General features: G+C 38.1%; 1 protein-coding gene across 1 annotated transcript in view; it reads left to right on the top strand.

Annotated features, from left to right (window-relative positions):
* Positions 1-20,353, top strand: part of VPS41 (VPS41 subunit of HOPS complex) — a 110,016-nt gene that overhangs the window by 1,121 nt on the left and 88,542 nt on the right. The window contains 2 exon segments of the mRNA XM_032679926.1: positions 3,290-3,328; positions 19,827-19,871. Of these exon segments, the coding sequence (XP_032535817.1) occupies positions 3,290-3,328; positions 19,827-19,871 (84 nt within the window).

Genomic DNA, 20,353 nt, shown 5'->3' with positions numbered 1-20,353 from the left:
TGAGAAGTTATGTTGGACCTGTTTAAATGAAATATAATAATGGTAGGAGATTACTTCACATTTCTGTGGTTTCCTCATCTGTGTTCCCTTTCCCCATTCTTAGGCTACTTGAAAAACAGCATTTGCCAGCTGGCTGAAGTGCAGCTGGCTGATTTTCCCCTGGAGTCTGAGACCTACCAATGACAGTTATTCCTACATGATTTAGGATTCTAGTTGTCTACAAATCCCTGTTAAAGGATTTTCTTTTTTCACAGTTATAAGGCTACTAAAAAGTAGAAGTGGGGGATAATCTTCTTAGTTCATGTATTTGGAGGGAAGAGAAAGGAACCTAACAAAACTCCAGGGTAATCATAACTACAGTTTACTGTTCCAATTTGCATAAGTGGGAGAATGTAGGGAAAAAGCTTTTCATCGTAAGTTGCTAGCAAAGTGGGTTAGTAGATAAGTGTCAATTCTAAACACCTTCAGCTAAGTTCTTGTCAGGGAACAAATAAGGTTTCTGCATTTCTTTCCTAAGCTAAGGCTCCCTCTGAATTTTTGCATGTTATTTTCTGCAGTTAAACACAAAGGCCATGCAGCATTTACCTTTATTTGTGTGCATTTTATGAAATTTAGTATCTGGGGTTGTAGTGCCTTGTGAATACAGTAGGGATACCAGAGTAGATGTCCTAAATAAAAATAGATTGATATTTGCTTAGTTTACACGGTTTGATTATTGGAATCAACTTCTGGTGTGCCCTGATTTGGTACGCCAGTGTTTTCCAGGGATGCCTTTGCTGGTAACTGCTTACAGCTCAGTTAAGTGACTCAGGTGGGTGTAAGTATCAGCTGCTGTCTCAGCAGGTGGGCTGTTAACTCCTCCCTGCACGTGTGTTGGTCTGTCTGCATGGTGTTAGATTGTGAGCTCATCCTGAAAATTTGTAACTGGCTTTACATGCATTTCTGTTCTCCTGAATAGCCAAAGCAATTGGAACCATAAGGGGTGGATGTAGGTGGTGTAGCTGCACTAGAAAGTCTCATGTACCAGCAAAAATGTTACTTGCTGTATCATAGAATCAGCCGGGTTGGAAAAGATCTCTCAGATCATCAAGTCCAACCGTTGATCCAGCACTGCCGTGGTTGCTAGACCATGGCCCTAAGTGCCATATTCAGTCCCATCTTAAAAACCTCCAGGGACCGGGAACCCCCACTTCCCTGGGCAGCCCATTCCAATGCCTGTTTACCCTCTCTGTAAAGAATTTCTTCCTAATATCCAACCTAAACCTCCCCTGGCACAGCTTAAGACCATGCCCTCTTATCTCACTGATAGCTACCTGGGAGAAGATTCCGATGCCCACCTGGCTACAAACCTCCTTTCAGGTGGTTGTCGAGAGTGATGAGTGTCCCCTGAGCATCCTCTTTTCCAGGCTAAACAATCCCAGCTCCCTCAGCCTCTCCTCTCAGGACTTGTGTTCAAGTCCCTTCACCAGCCATGTTGCTTTTCTTTGCACCTGCTCCAGCACCTCGACATCCTTCCTGAACTGAGGGGCCCAGAACTCTAATTGCTTAATTTGTTTGGGAGAGCTGGTTTAAGTTACTTTTAAAAAAAAAATTATATTATTACAAACTATATGAATTATATCAATGTATCAAAACAGTAGTGCTAATAGTTTTGATTTATTAAGGAGTTGAGGAGGCAACTCCTGGTATTCAAGAGAGGAAGTCAGTTTTTTTATTAGGAATGTGGTGATAGTTTGCATTAGACTTTGTGTGTTACTCTAGCCTATCCAATAGGCTGGCAACATTACACCACAATGCTTAGTTCTGTCTTGATTTGGTTGTTGTTAAGTAGAATTTAAGACGCACAAAGATTCTATGTAACAAACTTCTAATTTCCTGAAAGGTGACTACAGGTTGTGATTAGAGACTGGGAGACTGACAGACAAATAGTTGTAAGTGCAAAGTCAAACCTAAACTTGAAAGGATGCCAGGATTTTACTCCATTTTCCTTTGAGTCCCATGTTCTTCATACTTGCAATTTCCCAACTCATGTCTCAAGTATAGACTACACAGATAACCTTTCTATGGGATATATGTTTTAGAGGTGGGCCTGGCTGTAGTGAGTAAAATGGAGGAAACAGATGTCAGTAGTCATGGTAACACCGTGCACTAAGCTTCCAGTGGCAAGTAGAGGTGCTGCTTTTCTTCTGTCCCATCTGCTGTGATGTATTATGGGCACCAAGATGAGCCCTCACTAATGCAAAGGAGACATTTGCTTTTTGCCTAGAGTTCACAATCAGGGCATTTAATAAACGTGGAAAATAAATAAATAAATGTGACAAACAAAAAATTATACTGGTTGTCAGTGCATTCAGTTTTTTTCCCTTTCCATTTTTCTCTAAGCTGTTAGTAATAGTGTCTTTTTTTTTTTTTTTCTCTTCTCTGGTGAGATTCTGTACCTGTTAATCTTACTGTCCAAAGACCACATCATAAGATTTGAAATGCTACCTTCTCTCTAGCTTATTCTTTGTTTATATCATATTTTATTGTTGAAATGCTTACATTCACTGCCAGTGTATTAGTTGTAATCGTTTATTGCTATTGATAAAGATAAATACGTTAAGTAAATCTTCATTTTGCTGACCTCTTTGAGGAGGCATTGCATCAGCAGATTTTCTCAGTGAACAGATGAGAGATGAGCAGGAGTTAACTCACAAAATTTTTTTTGTAGGGTAGTAAGAATCATTGTCTTGCCAGAGAGAGATGTTTTAAAGGTACAGTTGTTTCAAAGGCAGGAGAAAGCCATATGTCTTGCACTGACAGGGGGTGAAAAGGAGAAAGTCATTAAATGCTGGATTTCTGTGGAAAATAGTTTGAAATTATTTAAGTTTAAAATAAGCCTATTAAAAGCTGTGTAGTTGAATAGCAAAGCTAGTTTATGGATAGCTGGAGAATGCTATTCTGCCTTGAAGGTCAAGACCTGGGCAGTTTCTTTGCAAAACTTACTACCACTTCTGGAAGGGGGGAAGCTCTCACAGAGACAGATTCTCAGATGATCCAATCACTCTTTTAGGGTAACTGACAGCAGTGTCACAGTCAACTGCTGCCCCTGAGTATCAGTGTGGCATGTGAATGCAAGTGCAAGAACAAACTGGGTACGAATGGACAAGATGGAAACTAAACTTTGAGGTGCTTTTGCTTTGTCTTTTGTGTCTTAATAAAGGATTAAAAGTACTTTTAAAAAGGGAAATACTGCTCAGTTATGTGTGTACTTATCTAATTAACCCTTTGTCCTTTTTGTCCTTTTCAGGAAACCAGGTCTAATGAGGAATCAACAGATGAATCTGAGGTAACCCTGCTTAAAATACTTCACACTTGAGCCTGTGTCAGTGCTAGTTTTTTGTCGGCGTGGATGGAAAAATACTACCTCATTATTTGCTTTTAGAAGTTTGACCAGTATTATGTAGCAAGGAATATTAGTCTGGGCTTAAATTAGTAAAACAAAGCCGTGATTTGCTATTAGAAGCTTCTTTATCTTTAAAATAACCCCCACAATTGCCCCATGGTAGTAACATGAGTTATGTTGGGGACAAATTCAAGTGTATGCACTTCTGTTTTGATGAAATGAAAATTTGTCAGTATAATTATATATGCAGTAATACTACATTGAGGTAGTTACTGTGTTAATACCTTCACAGTCTAGACTTAATCATGTCCTGTAGACTCTGTTCTTGAGATGATATACTGTCAAAAATTGTCTCATGACCTGGCGAAGTCTGCTTACCCTGCTGTAGGTGATGGAAATGGGGGGCTGAGGGAGAAGAGAGGAAGGGAGCTGCAGAGGGTTCAAGAATTTGTCCCTGAACAGTAATGTACTAACTCCAAACCTGCCATCATTGAAGGAACCATAAAATATCTAGAAAGAGGTGATTGACATCAGGTGGTCTAGGATGGCTACAAGAAGGAAGAAATAAGGGTGGCTGAGCAGCTTCAGTTGTGGCCACCAGCAAAGACAGATGACACAGAGAAGTAGCTATTACCTTGACAGAGCATTTTCACCCATTATGTATCGAAGTCAAAGTGACTCATAGATTTACAAAACTTCAATGACCTTGCTGTTTGGAAGACTTTCTGTTCTTTACTTAGGGACAAATCTTCGTGCTTGACATCTGGGTTTAAGCACTAAGCAGGCAGAAGTCTTAATTTCCGTGCCAGTGAATACTGTAGTGGTGGATTCTGAAAAAATATTTTTGTAGAGGATGGTGACTTTTTTTCTTGTGAGATAATTTTTTTCTCTCTGCCATTCATGAGTGTCAGTGGCACTGTAGGGCATTACTAGTGAGAAGCAGGGATTTCTTTGGCCCTTTATGATTGCCTGCACCAGACTTTTTTGCCCAGTGTGAAATGCTTTCATTCTGGATAGTGCTTTGTGATGTGAAGTGCACATAGACAATCACTGGGCAACAACTCAGTATTTAGCAGAATAGTAATATTTTCAAGGCTTGACATTCACAGGATAGTGAACACAGATACCACTTGTTTCTTTCTTTAAAGCCAATTGCAAGTGAAAACTTGATTTAGTGGCATTTTTAATGGCCTTTCAACATTGCAACTGGTAGTAAATAAGTATTTAGAGCAGAATTAATCATAAATGTTTGTGGGGTTTTATTAGTTTTTAGCTTAAGGAAAAATAGGCATCATAAAACTTTCACAAAATTGAAAGTCCTAAAATTTCAACTAGACCTTTGTTAAAGTCGATGTCTATTTTTAAGATTAATTTCACATGAAGGAAATTTATATATTGAGAATGTAGATGTTGGATCTAAAGGACAATTGTCATTCTAATGTCTGTGAAAATGCTTTTCATTAATTGTCTTTGAGTATTAAGTCCAGTCTGTAGTGTCTTGAGCATCAGTAGGTAGTTGATGAAATGAAACTCGTTAGACTATTTGTAATAATCATTCAGATATAACCAAAAATAGTGGTAAAAGCACAAAGTATAAATGTTCTTGGTGCTTGCTTATATTATATGACGTATGGTCAGAGGTAAGACCAAATTGATGGCTTTACTCTTAGCTCTTGTGATCATAAAATTCTAATTACTTTTTTGGCGTGACCCATAGTTTGAATAATCAGGGATGGATTTTATTGTGGTGGTACTGGAATCCTGAAACCTTTTGTCTAGTTTTACCGATTAGAAAATACTGTATTTATGGCATGGACTTCGTGGGCATCTTAACATAGTAATGAGATTTTTACATATACAATTGCTCTTGCATTTAATTTAAATTCTTCCTATAAAATTGAATATTGTTCCTACTGATTTCAAAGGGTACCTGACACATATCCAACTTACATTATAGAAGTATTTTCTATTATGGAGGAATGCAATATTAAAATTCCTGATTTTGAGTAAATGATGTCCCTGTCTGAACTGGATGTGTAAACAAAATACGGATTTTTTTTCCTGATGTTTTTGCGCTGCTGTGCCATTATCTTAGTAAAGAATCATAGATTGATTCTGTTTCATGCAGCAACTCTCTTACTATCATTCCTTTAGTAGCTTCTAGCAAATAAGATACTAATTCTATTTTTCTACCTGCTTGATTTGTTTTGAATGACAGGCTCTTTAACAAATGCCAGGATGATTATTTGCACAACCTTGGTGGTAGAGCTTAATAGTAAGCCTCAAATGTGAGAGTCTGCAAAAATTGACTGTCTTGAATGTATGTCATCTAAAAGCTTGTCATTGTGAGTTTGGTTCCAGCTCTTGCTCCCCAGGAAATTGAATATCTAAGGCTGTGTAAGTATTTAATACTTTTCAGATTTTTAAGTCAGAATGTGTAAAATGCAAAGGTATTAATTAGCAGAGATGGTGCATTTGTTCAGATGTTAATAGTGTAGAATAGTTGTGTAGAATGACCTCATAGAAACCTTTGTGATAATGCTAAGGCATATAATGCTTTTGGAAAACTCCACAAAAGAGTATGGCATAATAAACACTTAAAGAAAAGCACCAAGATCAGCGTTTACAAAGCCATAGTGTTGTCTACTCTCCTATACGGCTCCGAATCATGGGTCATCTACCGCCACCACCTGCGTCTCCTAGAACGCTTCCATCAGCGCTGCCTCCGTACAATCCTTAACATCCGCTGGTCAGATTATGTGACCAATACATCTGTTCTAGAGCAAGCAGCTGTCACTAGTATTGAGGCCATGTTGATGAGAACACAGCTGCGATGGGCAGGGCACGTCTCAAGGATGAAGGACCACCGCCTCCCTAAGATCCTGCTCTATGGTGAACTTGCCACTGGCTGCCGCAAGAGAGGAGCCCCGAAGAAAAGATTCAAGGACTCCCTGAAACAGCATCTCAGCCTTGGCCATATTGATCACCATAATTGGTCTACTCTGGCCTCCAATCGGGAGGCCTGGAGACACAGCATCTATAACGCTGCGGATGCCTTTGAGAACTCACGCAGGATCACTCTCGAGGAAAAAAGGCAACGCAGAAAGAACCGTATCTTGCAAAATACACCATCTAAGGAGTCTTTCTGCTGCGCCTTTTGCAATCGGATATGTCTGTCACGTATTGGCCTCATAAGCCATCAGCGTGCCTGCAGCAAATGTGGACAGTGCCTTCCCAAATCTTCGTTCGCGAAGCCCAGCCATGAGTTGTGTAGAATAGTTGTAGCTACTTTTAAGACTTGTAGAACATGTAGCACTTGTAGAATTGCAATAGGTCTTTCCTGGTAACTACAGTACAATTGACACTTTTCTTTCATATTCTTATATATGATATGGGTTATTATGAACTTTTTCCCTTCTTATAGACAGACCGCTATATATTATTCCACGATATGGTGAGGAAACCGTATATCTAACAGTCTTTTAATTCTTAGGAGAAAACCTACTTGTTTTGCTAAGTAATTCTACTGGACTTCTTTTTTCTTTTTGTATCTTCTGGCTTTAGGCATTTGGTTTTGGTGGGTTTGGAGGGTTTTTGTTTGGTTTTGTTGGTTTTTTTTAATTGTGCTTCAGAAGTATATTTGCTTTATTTCTCCCAACCTTGTCTAATCATCAGATATGCTAGATTTGGGGCTGAATCTGAACAGGTTTGTTTGGCTGAAAAGTCCTTGTACAATGTAGTTTCATGAGTTTATGTAATTTTATTCTACAGCACCTTAAGCTACATGTTTGGAGTGTCACATTTGATGAGATCTTAAAAATAGACAGCAAAGTAATCTGACTTTTGGCTATTTGTAAACTGTAGAGGAAAAGAAAAATCTTCATAAATTATGTACAGCCTGAATCTATTTTCAAATTATTCTTCTTCCTTGCAATATGTCTGTTTCTGTAAAATTTTACTTTTTTCAATTGAGCTGCTTTTTGTCAGACAGATACTTGTATTTTGCCAGCTAATTAGCAAAAGATGATGCTAATAATTGTATAAGTAAGTAGTTAAGCTTTCGTTGGTATCAATGCAATGAGGTGCTAATATGGGATGTGCAGTGGTATTTTTCTTGCATTTAAATTGATGTTGCTGCTCAGCTTGTAATTTTGTCTTTGAAAGTTTTGCTTGTAATCAGAGAACCCTATTATATTACAGAATGGACTGTTGTGGAGTGATTTAGTGATTTAAACAAATTTTATTTTAATTTAAAACAAGTGATCTTTTTTAATTTAAAACAAGGAATAATTAGAGTACAGTAGTGCACACAACAGCATGTATTGTGAAGTGCACCCATAAATCACTTGCATTATCTGAAGAGAGGAACTGGTTTTGTATCTCTTAATTCAAAAGAGAGCTTATTAAAGAGCCAAATTGAGTCAACATTCACTATGTTACTCTATGAAGTCTTGTGAGATCAGGTGAATGTTATTTTTGTTTTCACTGTATATGTAGTGTAAAAAACATTCCCATTGAGACTTAAATTGTAACCATAAAGGCATATGTTGCACCCTCGAAAACTGCTAGTCTGCTTAACTTAGTAACAGTTATTTCAGTTTTTTTGCATGTGGCAGAAAAATGTTTGGAACTATTCCTCGTGGTTCCGGGACCTACAGCTTCTGTCTCTACCTCAGACCTCATGTACATGTTAACTATGCTCTGCTTCTTTCTTGCCAGTCGGCCCCTCACCCTCCACTAAGGTGAGAAGAGAGGGTTTCGAGCTCCCCCTTCATTTGGGAATGTGAGGTACTGATAAAATTAAAATAATCATGTATCAAAACCTTTCTACTTGAGGAGGGAATCAAAGCTAAGTTACCATCCTTGAATTGGCTCAAAAATTTTCTGCTCCTTTCTGATTTACCACTGGGGCTATGAGCAGATTGCCCTGGTGCAGTATGTAACTTTTTTATGGGAAGCACCTTTTCAAGAATGGTGAATTCCAAATGTCCCTGGAATAATAAAATGAGTGCTATATCCCAAGAGATGATCCTTGATTATGTAAGGAGTTTTACCGATTTTTTTTTTTTTTGTAATTTTTTTGTTTGTAATTGTTTGCCTGTTGAACTAAACCACGAAAAAAAGCCATGTGGGTGCAGATGGTAATATTCTGCAAAGAGTTATTAAAATAGTATTTTTAAAAAAATTGCATTAATATTTGCATTCCTGCTTTTTTGCTAGATAACATGAATGTATTAGTCATCAGTATTGCATACATTTCTATTCTAGCATTTCCATTTTTATATGGCCTCTTAACTTTTTTTTTCTTCTTTGATCACTGTTACCCTGTGAAAGGGGCACGTTTGTTCATTTAGTTTATTCTTCAGTTATTTAGGCGCTATATTAAAAATTTCTACAAGAGTTTGTAGAGAGAAAAGTATTGTAGAAATTTTTGGTTAATCCAGTGCTCAAACAATTTATGATGGTTTAGAAATATCCATGTTTGATACACTTTTACCACTGGAATTGGTTGTGGTTTTGTTCTTTAAGGTTTAGAAAACTGATCAGAGCAGAAACACAATGAAGAAACATGTAAACCTTAAAAAGAGACAACTAAAAAGCCTTGATATTTTCTTTTGTTTTTCATTGCACTCCAGATTTTAGTCTTGTAAGTTGGGTCTGGATTAGGTCAAAGCAATTAAATCATTTCAAGTAAATAAAGCATCTGGTAAAAAAGCTCCTTGTCATACTGTATTTCCATCAAAATGTTCTCTTAACATACAGTGTGAAGCATTGGACTGGAAGAGGTAAGCTCTTCTGTGGATAGTAGCTTTTGAAGGGGCATCACCACTGATGATTGAAAAGTAGATTTGGCTACTGTACCTCAGTCCAAGTTGCCTTTTTTTGTCGCCTGTCTGATGTTTTCCAAAGTTCTTCTTTTCATCACGCTTTTTTTCCTTATTATTGAATAGTTCTACACTAGGTTATTTTAAAAATGTATAATGAGAGAAAAATTCTCAAAAAGCATATTCTCTTTAACATTCCTGAGCAATCTGGAGAAAGATTGCTTCTCTCTGTGTGGCTGTAAATGAAATTGTCCTTTTAAATGGGGAGAATGGAATGAAAAGTTACATAAATTCCAAATAGAAAGTTCTTCTCCCTATTGATGAGAAAATGTATCATGCAAATGATTTATCAATTTGAGTCAGTAGGATGAGCATAGTAAATTATTTATTGAAGTTTAAATGGAATATTTTCATACATTAATTTGAAAAACAAGTTTGCAGTGACTAGTAACTAACATTATAATATACATCGTTAGAGGATTGACTTACAGGAAAAAACCGGATTATTGCTGTATTCTTTTAAGATCTTCTGGTTTGGAGTGAAAATTAGATACTTCATTTAATGAGGTATTAATATTAACCAGAAGTGCCTGTTCTATCTGTGTGTTGTTGAATACAGAAAAAGTAAAAATGCTGCTGTGCCTGCTACATAAATTAAATGCAATTGCAAAGCTACTGTTAGCAGATTATGGAGATGTGGCTTTTCCAAAACACTAAATGTATTCATCTGGGTGGAATAACAGCCTAGGCTGGAAAAAAGAAAGTAGCAGGGAGATTCAGCTCTTCCCCTGTGGTGGGTAGGTGAACTTTAAAAAGTGCTATTCCTAAAACTGCACTGTCGTGTTTTCATATGCAGTAGATCACAGGGTGGCAACTGGGCTGCTTGAGTAGTGTCCACAGGGGAAACAAATGTTTGCCCAAGTTCCTTACTCAGCAAAAGGAAAGTACAAGTAGAAATGCATAGCTTCACTGAGATTTGAACTGTGCTTGGATTTTTCTGTGCTGAAATTGGAATTGGATTTGGACATGGAAGATAAAACAGCCTATCCTGTGCTGCCTCTGTTTAGAGCACTTGGTGTGGATGGACTGATTCTGTGCTTTTGAACACTGAAGTGGGTTTTGAAGTTTTTGGGTGTTCTTTGTCATGCATAAAACTACCAGTAAAATAAATTGATGGAAATTGAAATGAAACCAAATTGTACTATATGGACTTTTTACTACTTCTTTTTTGTTGTTGTTGTTTTGGGTTTTTTTTAACATGCCATTTATGATTGCTCACGTGCAGTGTGTCATCTGTGTGTTAGTTATGCTTCACAAACTCGTGAAATTTGGTGTGGAGTGCAAGGCCCCCATGTTTCCAGACTTCGGGTGGAATTCCATCAACCCCCGCTGCCTTGCCAATTTTTACCTGCTGTATGGCCTTGAGGGTTTCTCCTAAAGTGGGGGCAGTATCCAATTCATACTTTACTGGTTGTTGTGTGATGGACTGAATTGCTGAGTCTTGGACCACACGGTTGGTACTGAAAAGAGTTTGAAAGTGTTCAGACCATCGATTCAGAATGGAGGTTTTATCTGTTAGAAGCGTTTGGCCATCAGCATTCAGTAGAGGGCTTTGTACCTGGTATGTAGGCCCATATGCTGTCTTCAAGGCTTCATAGAAACCTTTGTGATCACCCATATCTGTGCATAATTGAGTTTTTACAGCTAGATCGATCCACCACTTGTTCTGGATGTCACGGAGTTTCTGTTGGAGCCTGCTGCATGCGAGACGAAAGGCTGTTTTTCTTGCGTGACAGGATGGCAGTGCAAGGTGTGCTTGGTGGGCGGTTCTCTTCTTCCTCAACAAGTCCTGGATTTCTTGTTGCGCTGTTGGGAGCACGGTGAACTACCATCAGACCTTCGTGATGCTGTCATCATCACAATGTATAAGAAGAAAGGTACTAAATCAGATTGCTCAAACTATCGTGGTATTACTCTGCTCTCCATTGCTGGCAAAATCCTGGCAAGAATACTCTTGAACAGACTAATACCCACTATAGCAGAAGGGATCCTACCTGAAAGTCAGTGTGGTTTCAGAGCCAACAGGAGCACCACAGACATGGTATTTGTCCTCAGACAACTGCAAGAGAAATGTAGGGAACAGAACAAAGGTCTTTATGTAACCTTTGTCGACCTCACCAAGGCTTTTGATACTGTGAGCAGAAAAGGTCTGTGGCAGATTTTGGAACGTTTAGGTTGTCCTCCCAAGTTCCTTAAAATGATCATCTCACTCCATGAGGATCAGCTCGGCCAAATCAGGTATGGCAACACACTTTCTGAGCCCTTTTTAATTAGGAATGGTGTGAAACAAGGCTGCGTTCTCGCTCCTACCTTATTCACAATCTTTTTTAGCATGATGCTCCAAAGGGCCACAGCAGACCTCGATGATCAGGACGGTATCTACATTCGATATCGTACTGATGGAAGCCTGTTCAATCTAAGGCGTCTGAAGGCCCACACCAAGACCCTAAACCATCTTGTCCGGGAGCTGCTCTATGCTGATGATGCCGCCCTTGTTGCCCACACAGAAGCAGCTCTGCAGCATTTAACATCGTGCTTTGCAGATGCTGCTGAGCTCTTTGGGCTGGAAGTTAGCTTAAAGAAGACAGTAGTTCTCCATCAACCTGCACCTCAGGAAGTCTTCCATCATCCCCATATCACCATTGGCCAATCAGAGCTCAAATCAGTCCAGCAGTTTAATTACCTAGGTAGCCTCATCTCCTCGGATGGTAAGATTGACGGGGAGATAGACAACAGGTTGGCAAAGGCATACAGTGCTTTCGGAAAACTCCACAAAAGAGTATGGCATAATAAACATTTAAAGAAAAGCACCAAGATCAGTGTTTACAGAGCCATAGTGTTGTCTACTCTCCTATATGGTTCCGAATCATGGGTCATCTACCGCCACCACCTGCGTCTCCTAGAACGCTTCCATCAGCGCTGTCTCCGTACAATCTTAAACATCCACTGGTCAGATTATATGACCAATACATCTGTTCTAGAGCAAGCAGCAGTCACAAGTGTAGAGGCCATACTGATGAGAACACAGCTGCGATGGGCAGGGCACGTCTCAAGGATGAAGGACCACCGCCTCCCTAAGATCTTGCTCTATGGTGAACTTGCCACTGGCTGCCGCAAGAGAGGAGCCCCGAAGAAAAGATTCAAGGACTCCCTGAAACAGCATCTCAGCCTTGGCCATATTGATCACCATAATTGGTCTACTCTGGCCTCCAATCGGGAGGCCTGGAGACACAGCATCTATAACGCTGCGGATGCCTTTGAGAACTCACGCAGGATCACTCTCGAGGAGAAAAGGCAACGCAGGAAGAACCGTGTCTTGCGGAATACACCATCTAAGGAGTCTTTCTGTTGTGCCTTTTGCAACCGGATATGTCTGTCACGTATTGGCCTCATAAGTCACCAACGTGCCTGTAACAAATGTGGATAAAGCCTTCCCAAATCTTCGTTCGCGAAGCTCAGCCATGATGCTTCACAACTTGGCTGGTGCCCAGCTCCTTCAAACCTGTAAGACTGAATTTTCGATTGGTGTTGTGCAAATATAGTGTAATGTTCTGTAGATCACAACAGTTTTGTGAGGAAATAAAATGCTCTCTGCTTTGACTTTCATCTGTGTGTTATTTCGTACTGTAAATACAGCTCATTTTGGTACATATTCACAGGCAGCCATATCATCTTAATTCCTTGCTCCTGGTGTATATCTGCATTTTCCCACGGTATTAAATAAATCCCTGTGGAAAATGCATGGGGAGAACAGAAAACTGCTGTGTGAAATTTTACCATCCTAATCCATATTTACCAATTTTGCAGCTAAGTGTACTGGTAAAGCATTGCTGATCTGCCTTATGAACAATTGTAAAGGAACTAGATGGGAGGTTACTCACTGCACATTTTTCACTGAGGTAACATTACTGTATTTTCACCATAGAATTAGGGGAAAGTATTTGTAGCAGTGTAAGTCACAAATATGCTGTCATGGTTTGGAAATTTCAGTCTTCATGCCTTTTGTTGTCTTGTGTAGCAGTAGTTGCAGAATGGAAATTAATTCTTGTGCAAGTTGGAAACTTGAATGGGAGTCTAGCTTTTATTCACTATTGCTCTACCTGCTTTTAAACCAGTGACTTCGAGGTGAAATGGTCTTTGCTATTCTGATTCTTAAACCAATTTATTTTTTTCTACTTTGTTAAAATTCTCCTGTAGGAACAGACTTTTTGATATGAAAATAATGGAGGAAAAGAGGTTTATGTTCTCTCAGTGAGGCTCTGAAGCAACTGGCAAAGTCCTCAATATTTAAATTCTGCACATTAAATAAAACAACAGCTTGCAATAAAATTGTGTTCCAATTTTGGTGGTGTTTAGCAGACTGGGCTTTTGAAGGTTAAAGGCCTTAGTCTGAGTTTTTCTTGGCATTCCTTGAGTGTTAGAGATTTGATTGCATTGAGAGAAATTGAGTCAGGATCCTAATCCTGAAAATAGTATAGGTACTCACTTTATCACTGAGACAGTAACACAAGTCCAGAAACCATATGCTAGGGATGGAGAAACAGTAACAATGAAGTTGAGTTTTGTAATAGTTATGCGTCTTACTACAATAATTCTCTTTGTTTGCTCTGTGGCACTTGATTCTTCAGCATAAGTGTATATATCTTCCAAAATTGTGGGAGATGGAGTGCTTTCTTCTGCTTTCTTCTAAATTTGTTTTTTTTCTTTTGAAAGAGGGCAGGGTAAAACCTAGAAATGGCCAGCAAGGAAGGTGAGGTGTTTGCATCACTTGAGAATATGGCATTCTTTTTAAAAAACACATAGGAGCAAGATCTGCTTGGAGAGCTTTAGTACACGACTTTGAGGTGCTATCTTCTAAAGGACCCAATGAGCTTTTAAATCGTACTTTATGTGTTTCTTGATTGTACAAAGTAATAATACGCTACTGGTTTTGCAACAATGCAAACATAAATTTTGGCAAATCTTTGTTGTGAATTTCCAGCTGTTTTATCAGAAATAGTGATTATTTAAATTATTTTTCAAAACAGGGATTTGACATGATCAAGGGTGGAAGTAGAAGGGATCTCCAGACTGTGTTGTAACACTGTGGTGTTACTTCCTTAAATTCATCAACAGACATTAAGAATTTGTTACAGCTTGCCTTTTAATATTTTCTAAAACTAAGAGTATTAAAGTATCCTCCTGCATGTGTTATGTCATGTGTTGCATGTGATATTTTCACTTGCAGTAGATTTTTTTTTTGCTGGATTTTTTAATTCAGTTTAGCAAATCAGGTTTATTTATAAATCAGTTGTTCAGTATCTCTTGACCTTTAATGAATTGAGGTAGTTGGGTCCTAACAGAGGTTTGAGAGCTGAACTGGAAAGGATAAAGTCTGAAAATAGTCATAATTTATCAGGCCAAACGAGGCATTATGACCCATGTGGTACAATTCCCAGGTGTAGTAATGTGATGAAGATTTAAATAAAAAATTTTATCTGTATCTTTTGTTGGGTAGTAGTACTTGTCTCCTTGTGGCAATTTTGTGACAGTTATCCTTAAATTTGTAAGGTACTTGTTGGGCCCCCTTGTTCAACCGGGGGCTTGCACAGCCTTTGTGGTGCAGTCCTGCCCTCTCAGGCAATGCTGGTGATAGGAAGGGTTTGCTGGAGGGTTGGATGGTGGTGTAAAACCCCACTGAGGATGTACCTTTCATTGCAATCTGGTTAGAAGTCACCCATTCCACTTCTCAGCAGGACACCAGCCACTCAGGTAAGTACTCCTTTGCTCCTGTCAGCTAGGGGATTTATAGTAGAAAGATCCTTTCCAGCCTACAGTCCCACAGGCCCTCAAAATTAAAATTGAGAAAACCAATCAACACCCTGATTAAGACATAATTTCTGTAAAAGAATTAACAGTTGGATATGGTTATGCTTTGGATCTAGTCAAGATGTCAAGACCAGAAAATGTAATAAAATGTCTTGACAACTGAGTTCTTGAGTATTTTGCTGCACTTTGTGCTTTGTATATGTATAGAAGTATGTAATTATCCTTGGAGACTTCGTTCTGGGGCTTGAGGTCTTTTTATATTGTTTTCTTTTTCTTTTTATATTTGTCACTGAATTTCTGTAAGAAGTGAAGCTGCCTCCAGCAGAGCACTAAGGATGCGTTTATTCATTTTTGCATAACTGAGGATGTTCTATGAACCTTCATTTTAACTCAGAAATAATTTGAGTTGGTTTCTTTGGTCCTACTGGAAGTTTTTATGTAGTCTGTTAACTAATCATTCTGGAACTCTAACTAATCAGTTTAATTTTTTCTTCTGTGTGATAGCGATGACTGTTTAAATAAATAAAAATGCTGATTTCGTATTAGGTTCTGCATGGATTTCCAAAGGTCTAACCTGTGTAAAAATTACTCTCACAAATTGCCAAGTAGTCTCTTCTCACTTTTTAACAGTAATGTTGGGTTTGCACTTTTGCAGCAGAATGGGTTTTTTTGGCGTTTGTTGTTCTTTTTTTTTTTAAGTGAGATTTTATAATGTGTTCTAAACACTGAGTATTCAGATACACAGAGGCACTTTGAATGGCCTGTAAGCTAGGAGATGTCATGGTTTAGGAATGGTATTCCACAATTTGATGTTCCCACTGTGACTCTCCAAGACATGTGCCACTTGCTCACTACCCCACTGCTCCCTCTGCCATGCTTACTCGGAAGAGACTTCTTGGAAGAGGTTTTCCTGCCCCCACCACCCTGGCAATGACATGAGGTGGTATAGAATAACCTCCAGGTCCTAGCCATGCCTCCTCCTGGCTACTGCAAAAATTAGCCCTGTCCTGGCCTGAACCAGCACAGGAAGAAATGAGCTAATTTAACTTTTTTCTTATAATCTCTGAAGTCAAGGAGAACTTGAAAGAAAGCATGAAGAAAAAAAAAAGAAAATTAACTGTAGGGGGTTTTGTTGTTTTATGTGGTTTTTTTCCCGCCAAGTCATGACCTTTTAGGAAGGCCTGTGACACTGGGGGCCTTGTTGCAGTAGAGGGTGTGTGTATCTTCTTTGAAATTGCTTTGAGTGATGGACCTCAGGTATCTTTGTATTGAAGTTTAAATGCTTTGCAGATTCAAAACTTGCAGGCATAAACAAGGCTGGAATGGCCACCTATAGTAATTGGAATTCTACCTGGGAGTGGACAGAAGATGCGCACCAAAGGGGAAGGACACTTGCCTTATAATGTATGCACCATTTAATTCCATAAAGGCTTTGAAAAACTTTGAGGGCAAATCGTGTGGGAAGCGTGACACTTTGCTGTCAGTGCCTGTAGCATAATTAGAGTATCTGCAATCAGTAGACCATGTAGTTCATGTGACAGACTGTCCTGTGGGCAGATCCTCTGCTGCAGGAGCAAATGTGGGCTCATGGAATAACTCTGGGAACTGCCCACAGGTTCCTTCTGGAAATTTTCCAGGACCGATTTCAGATATTTTTTTCTATTCATGATTCCACTGCAGTAGTTCCTGTAGGCAAAGCTAGGAAAGACAGGGCAGAATATCTGAAGAATATTGTGAATCTGTGTTTAGAAAGGCAGATGAGCATCCCTTGCAGTGGCACTGGCCTCCTGGGAGGTTGATGCATATTTGCAGCTCTCCTCAGTTTTGTAAATCTGCTCCAGAAGAAGAGTCGGTAGTGTGTAGGTGCTGAGTGTAGGCAAAGGACTTGTTTTCAGTTCAGGAGTGTTTAACAGTGACAAATGGAACAGCTCTTAGTAGGAAGGCGTTTGTTTGTATTAGTGTTGAAGGTTAATTAGGGTATTTTGTTCCATTGGAAATGTGCTTTCAATGGGAAATGTTTATGGATACCTGTTCTTTACAGGTACTTTACAACATATTTTTAGCTATTTGACTGCTAGCTTTAGCATTAAAATGCAAGTAGAAAATTAAATGGAATATGAGTTTTAGTTTAGCATTCACATGGTTGAAAAATGATCATTATTTATTTTACAACATCACAAAGGTAGCTTCCTCCTGTCAGCTCTGTGGGTCTCCTTCCCTTTCAGAATTTAAGGCTGCCGTGTGTGGAGTACACATTTTGTACAGTATATATTTCTTTTTCATTTAATACATTTGTCAAGAATCTCAAAATTCAGTGTTATTTCAAGTATTTTTAGGCAGAAAATATGGGATAAGTGTTAAGTGGTGGTACAAAAAGCAGTGCTATAAAATTTATTTTCAAATGTTTAGAATCCTCTAGGATGGTTTAAAAGACTTTAAATAAAAGTGTCATACACTTAGTAAAAATCTATGTTAGTTCAGCAATTGATTTTTTTTTTTACTATTTTTTCCCTTAAAAAAGGAAAGCTGTGAGTTCTCTTGTATGGGGTAAATGTCACTCTGTTTATATCTTAGCTTTGCTGCAAGTCAGGACTTGTACTATTCCTCTAGGTTGTCATAGAAACACAGCTAACTGACAACTCAGCTCAGGCTACTGATGGTTTTATTTGTGGGTTTTAAGGATTATTAAAATTTAAAAAAAAATTATTGATTTGCTTTTATTAACAGTGGGTTTTGTTTACTTTAGAAGTTCATACTGCATAAAAGCTTTTCCTGATAGAAAAATACCTTTAAAATTATTAAATTTTAATCTGATACTCTAAATAAGAGATCATCAAATGCATTTAATATATATCTGAAGCAGTAGAGAAATCTTGAATTTTGCAAATCACCTTTTTCATTTCATTTTGTTTACAGTAAAGTGCCCCAACCCCATTTCAGTTCACCTTATAGCTTGACTTTTACTTTCTGTCAAGAAAGCATGAAATGGGTACATCATCATGCCTAATATTTGGAAGTTTTCATTTTATTTACTTATTTTGAAGACCAGCAGAATGCTTCAGTGCACTGACTTCTGAAAATATATATTTTTTGTATGTGCATGTGCAAGAAAAATTACTTAGTTTTCACTCATAAATAAGACAGGCAAATCTTATTTGCAGTAACTTTTTCTAATGATCCACAGATGACTGATTTTATGCAAACTACTCAAGAGACTAGAATTAACTTTTCATGTTGGTTGCACATTGAATGTCCAGACCCCACCAACATGTGGGATCTTATAAAAACTAGATGACTGGAGTTCAATTTTTACTTTTATGAATTTATTCAATGATTACTCATGCATTTCAAGTGTAATCTTTGTAAGGAATGTATAAAATGAAATAATGTATTAATTGTGTAAAATGGACACATACTTCCTTACGCCCTCCTTCCATCGCATGTATGCTTTTTTCTTTGACTTTACCACCTCCGTCTATGTTGTAGCCATTTATTAAGGATCTGTAGGCACAAGGAATTTGACTGATTTATATACAGCCCTGTAATTTGACATTGTCATTCTGTCTAGTAACAACTTTGTTCAGTGCTAGATTTACTGAATAAAATTGTTTCTTGGTGGACATTTTGACACCTCACTTCAGACTCCTACGTCATGCGCTGCTGACATCCCTTTATTAATCTCATTTGTATTCTGTCATAAAACTCTCAAACAACATTTTAAAACAGACTCTCTTTGCAGTGTATTTATATAAGCATGGGGCTAAATACTGAGTGTTTCCATAGGAATGTGTGGCTTTTTTGTGTTTTTTATGAGGTTGTGTACATATTACCGTATATGATGGTATCACACATGGTAAATGGCCATAATATTTAACTTGGGAAAGACTGACTTTAGTACTCCAAAGGCAGTTTAAACAAAATATATTTTATTAACCAGTTAACATGTCCTTCTTCCAGATTTATTTTTCACATCATTAGCTATAAATGTTGCACAAATACAGTTCTTCTGCCGTAAGCTGACCTTGTGCGTTTTTACGGATTGGAAGGCAGTGGTGGGAAATAGAGGCACTCCTTTAATTAGAGCCCTGCGTTGTTGTATTCTGGTTGCTTAGAAATGAGAGACATGTTTTATGTGGAAAACATACTCAATGTTGATCTGTTCATTAGAGCAAATAGTGAGTGTAGGAGAATATTATTGCAGGTATACTGTTTCCCAGTGAGGACCAAGGGTCTCGCTCATATATATGAGTTTGTGTATATATGCACATATAGTATTAACTGAGACTTACTGAAGCCTATGGAGTCTCTCTTTGGCACTGTACTTCAGAAGACCATCTGTTACAGAGAGATGCCTGTGACCAGAGAGCTATTTTGCACCTTGGATTTTCTTTTCCTAAGAGATAAATGTGAGGTGTTCTTTGATGAATAAATTTGCTGCTTGTTTTTGGGTTTTTTAGCTTAGTTTCTTTTCACTGTGTGCCCATTGAACCATCATCTTTCTTTGCATCTAAATAGTGATTGGGGGATAATGCCTAACATTGAAAAAAAAAAAAGAGAGGAAAGCCTCAGTATTTACCAGAAAAAGATCCTAACAAGCACACGATAAAGGTGATTCATAGGAACATGCTGTGTCCAGATCCTTTTCCCAGACAACATGTTTATTCTATTTATTTTTTAACATAAACCCATCGGTGGGTTTTATACAATTAACTTATTCCTAGTGGATTCTTTTTTATTTTTGTTCACAGCGTTTTGCCTCTATCCTTCCTACAGAGGTGCAGCATCTTGTAAAGGTCGTGAAGTTTCTTGTAACCTGCATGCTTCAGCTTTCAGTTCATTGTGGCTACAGTGGCACACTTTATTTTATCATCCTTCATTTTCATATCCATCCTTTTTGTATTTTACTTCTAAATTGCAAATTACTAACTTTATGTAATAAAGTACACATGTACATTTTTACCTGCTTTTTAGATATCAACTAAGTGCCTCTTACAGCTGAATTGATATGCTGCTATACAGTCTTTGTTTGCACCCAGAACTTTGGAGTAAAAAGAGAAACCAATAACAAAAAACCACAACCCAAACCCCCTCAGATGATAAAAATGTGAAAGTTTGGCTTTTGATTGTAATGGCTGTTATGAAGAGATAGCAGTGATCCATCTTCGCCTGTTACTGTGTGATAGTTTTGGGGTATCTTTTAATTTGTTTATATCTAAAATAAACATCTAAATGTTTTTGTTGTTTTTTCTCCTTGCTCCATTTTCCTTGCACTCTT

Source organism: Chiroxiphia lanceolata, chromosome 1 (assembly GCF_009829145.1).
Source record: "Chiroxiphia lanceolata isolate bChiLan1 chromosome 1, bChiLan1.pri, whole genome shotgun sequence".
NCBI classification, from domain to species: domain Eukaryota; kingdom Metazoa; phylum Chordata; class Aves; order Passeriformes; family Pipridae; genus Chiroxiphia; species Chiroxiphia lanceolata.
This window is presented reverse-complemented; position numbering and strand designations above follow the sequence as displayed.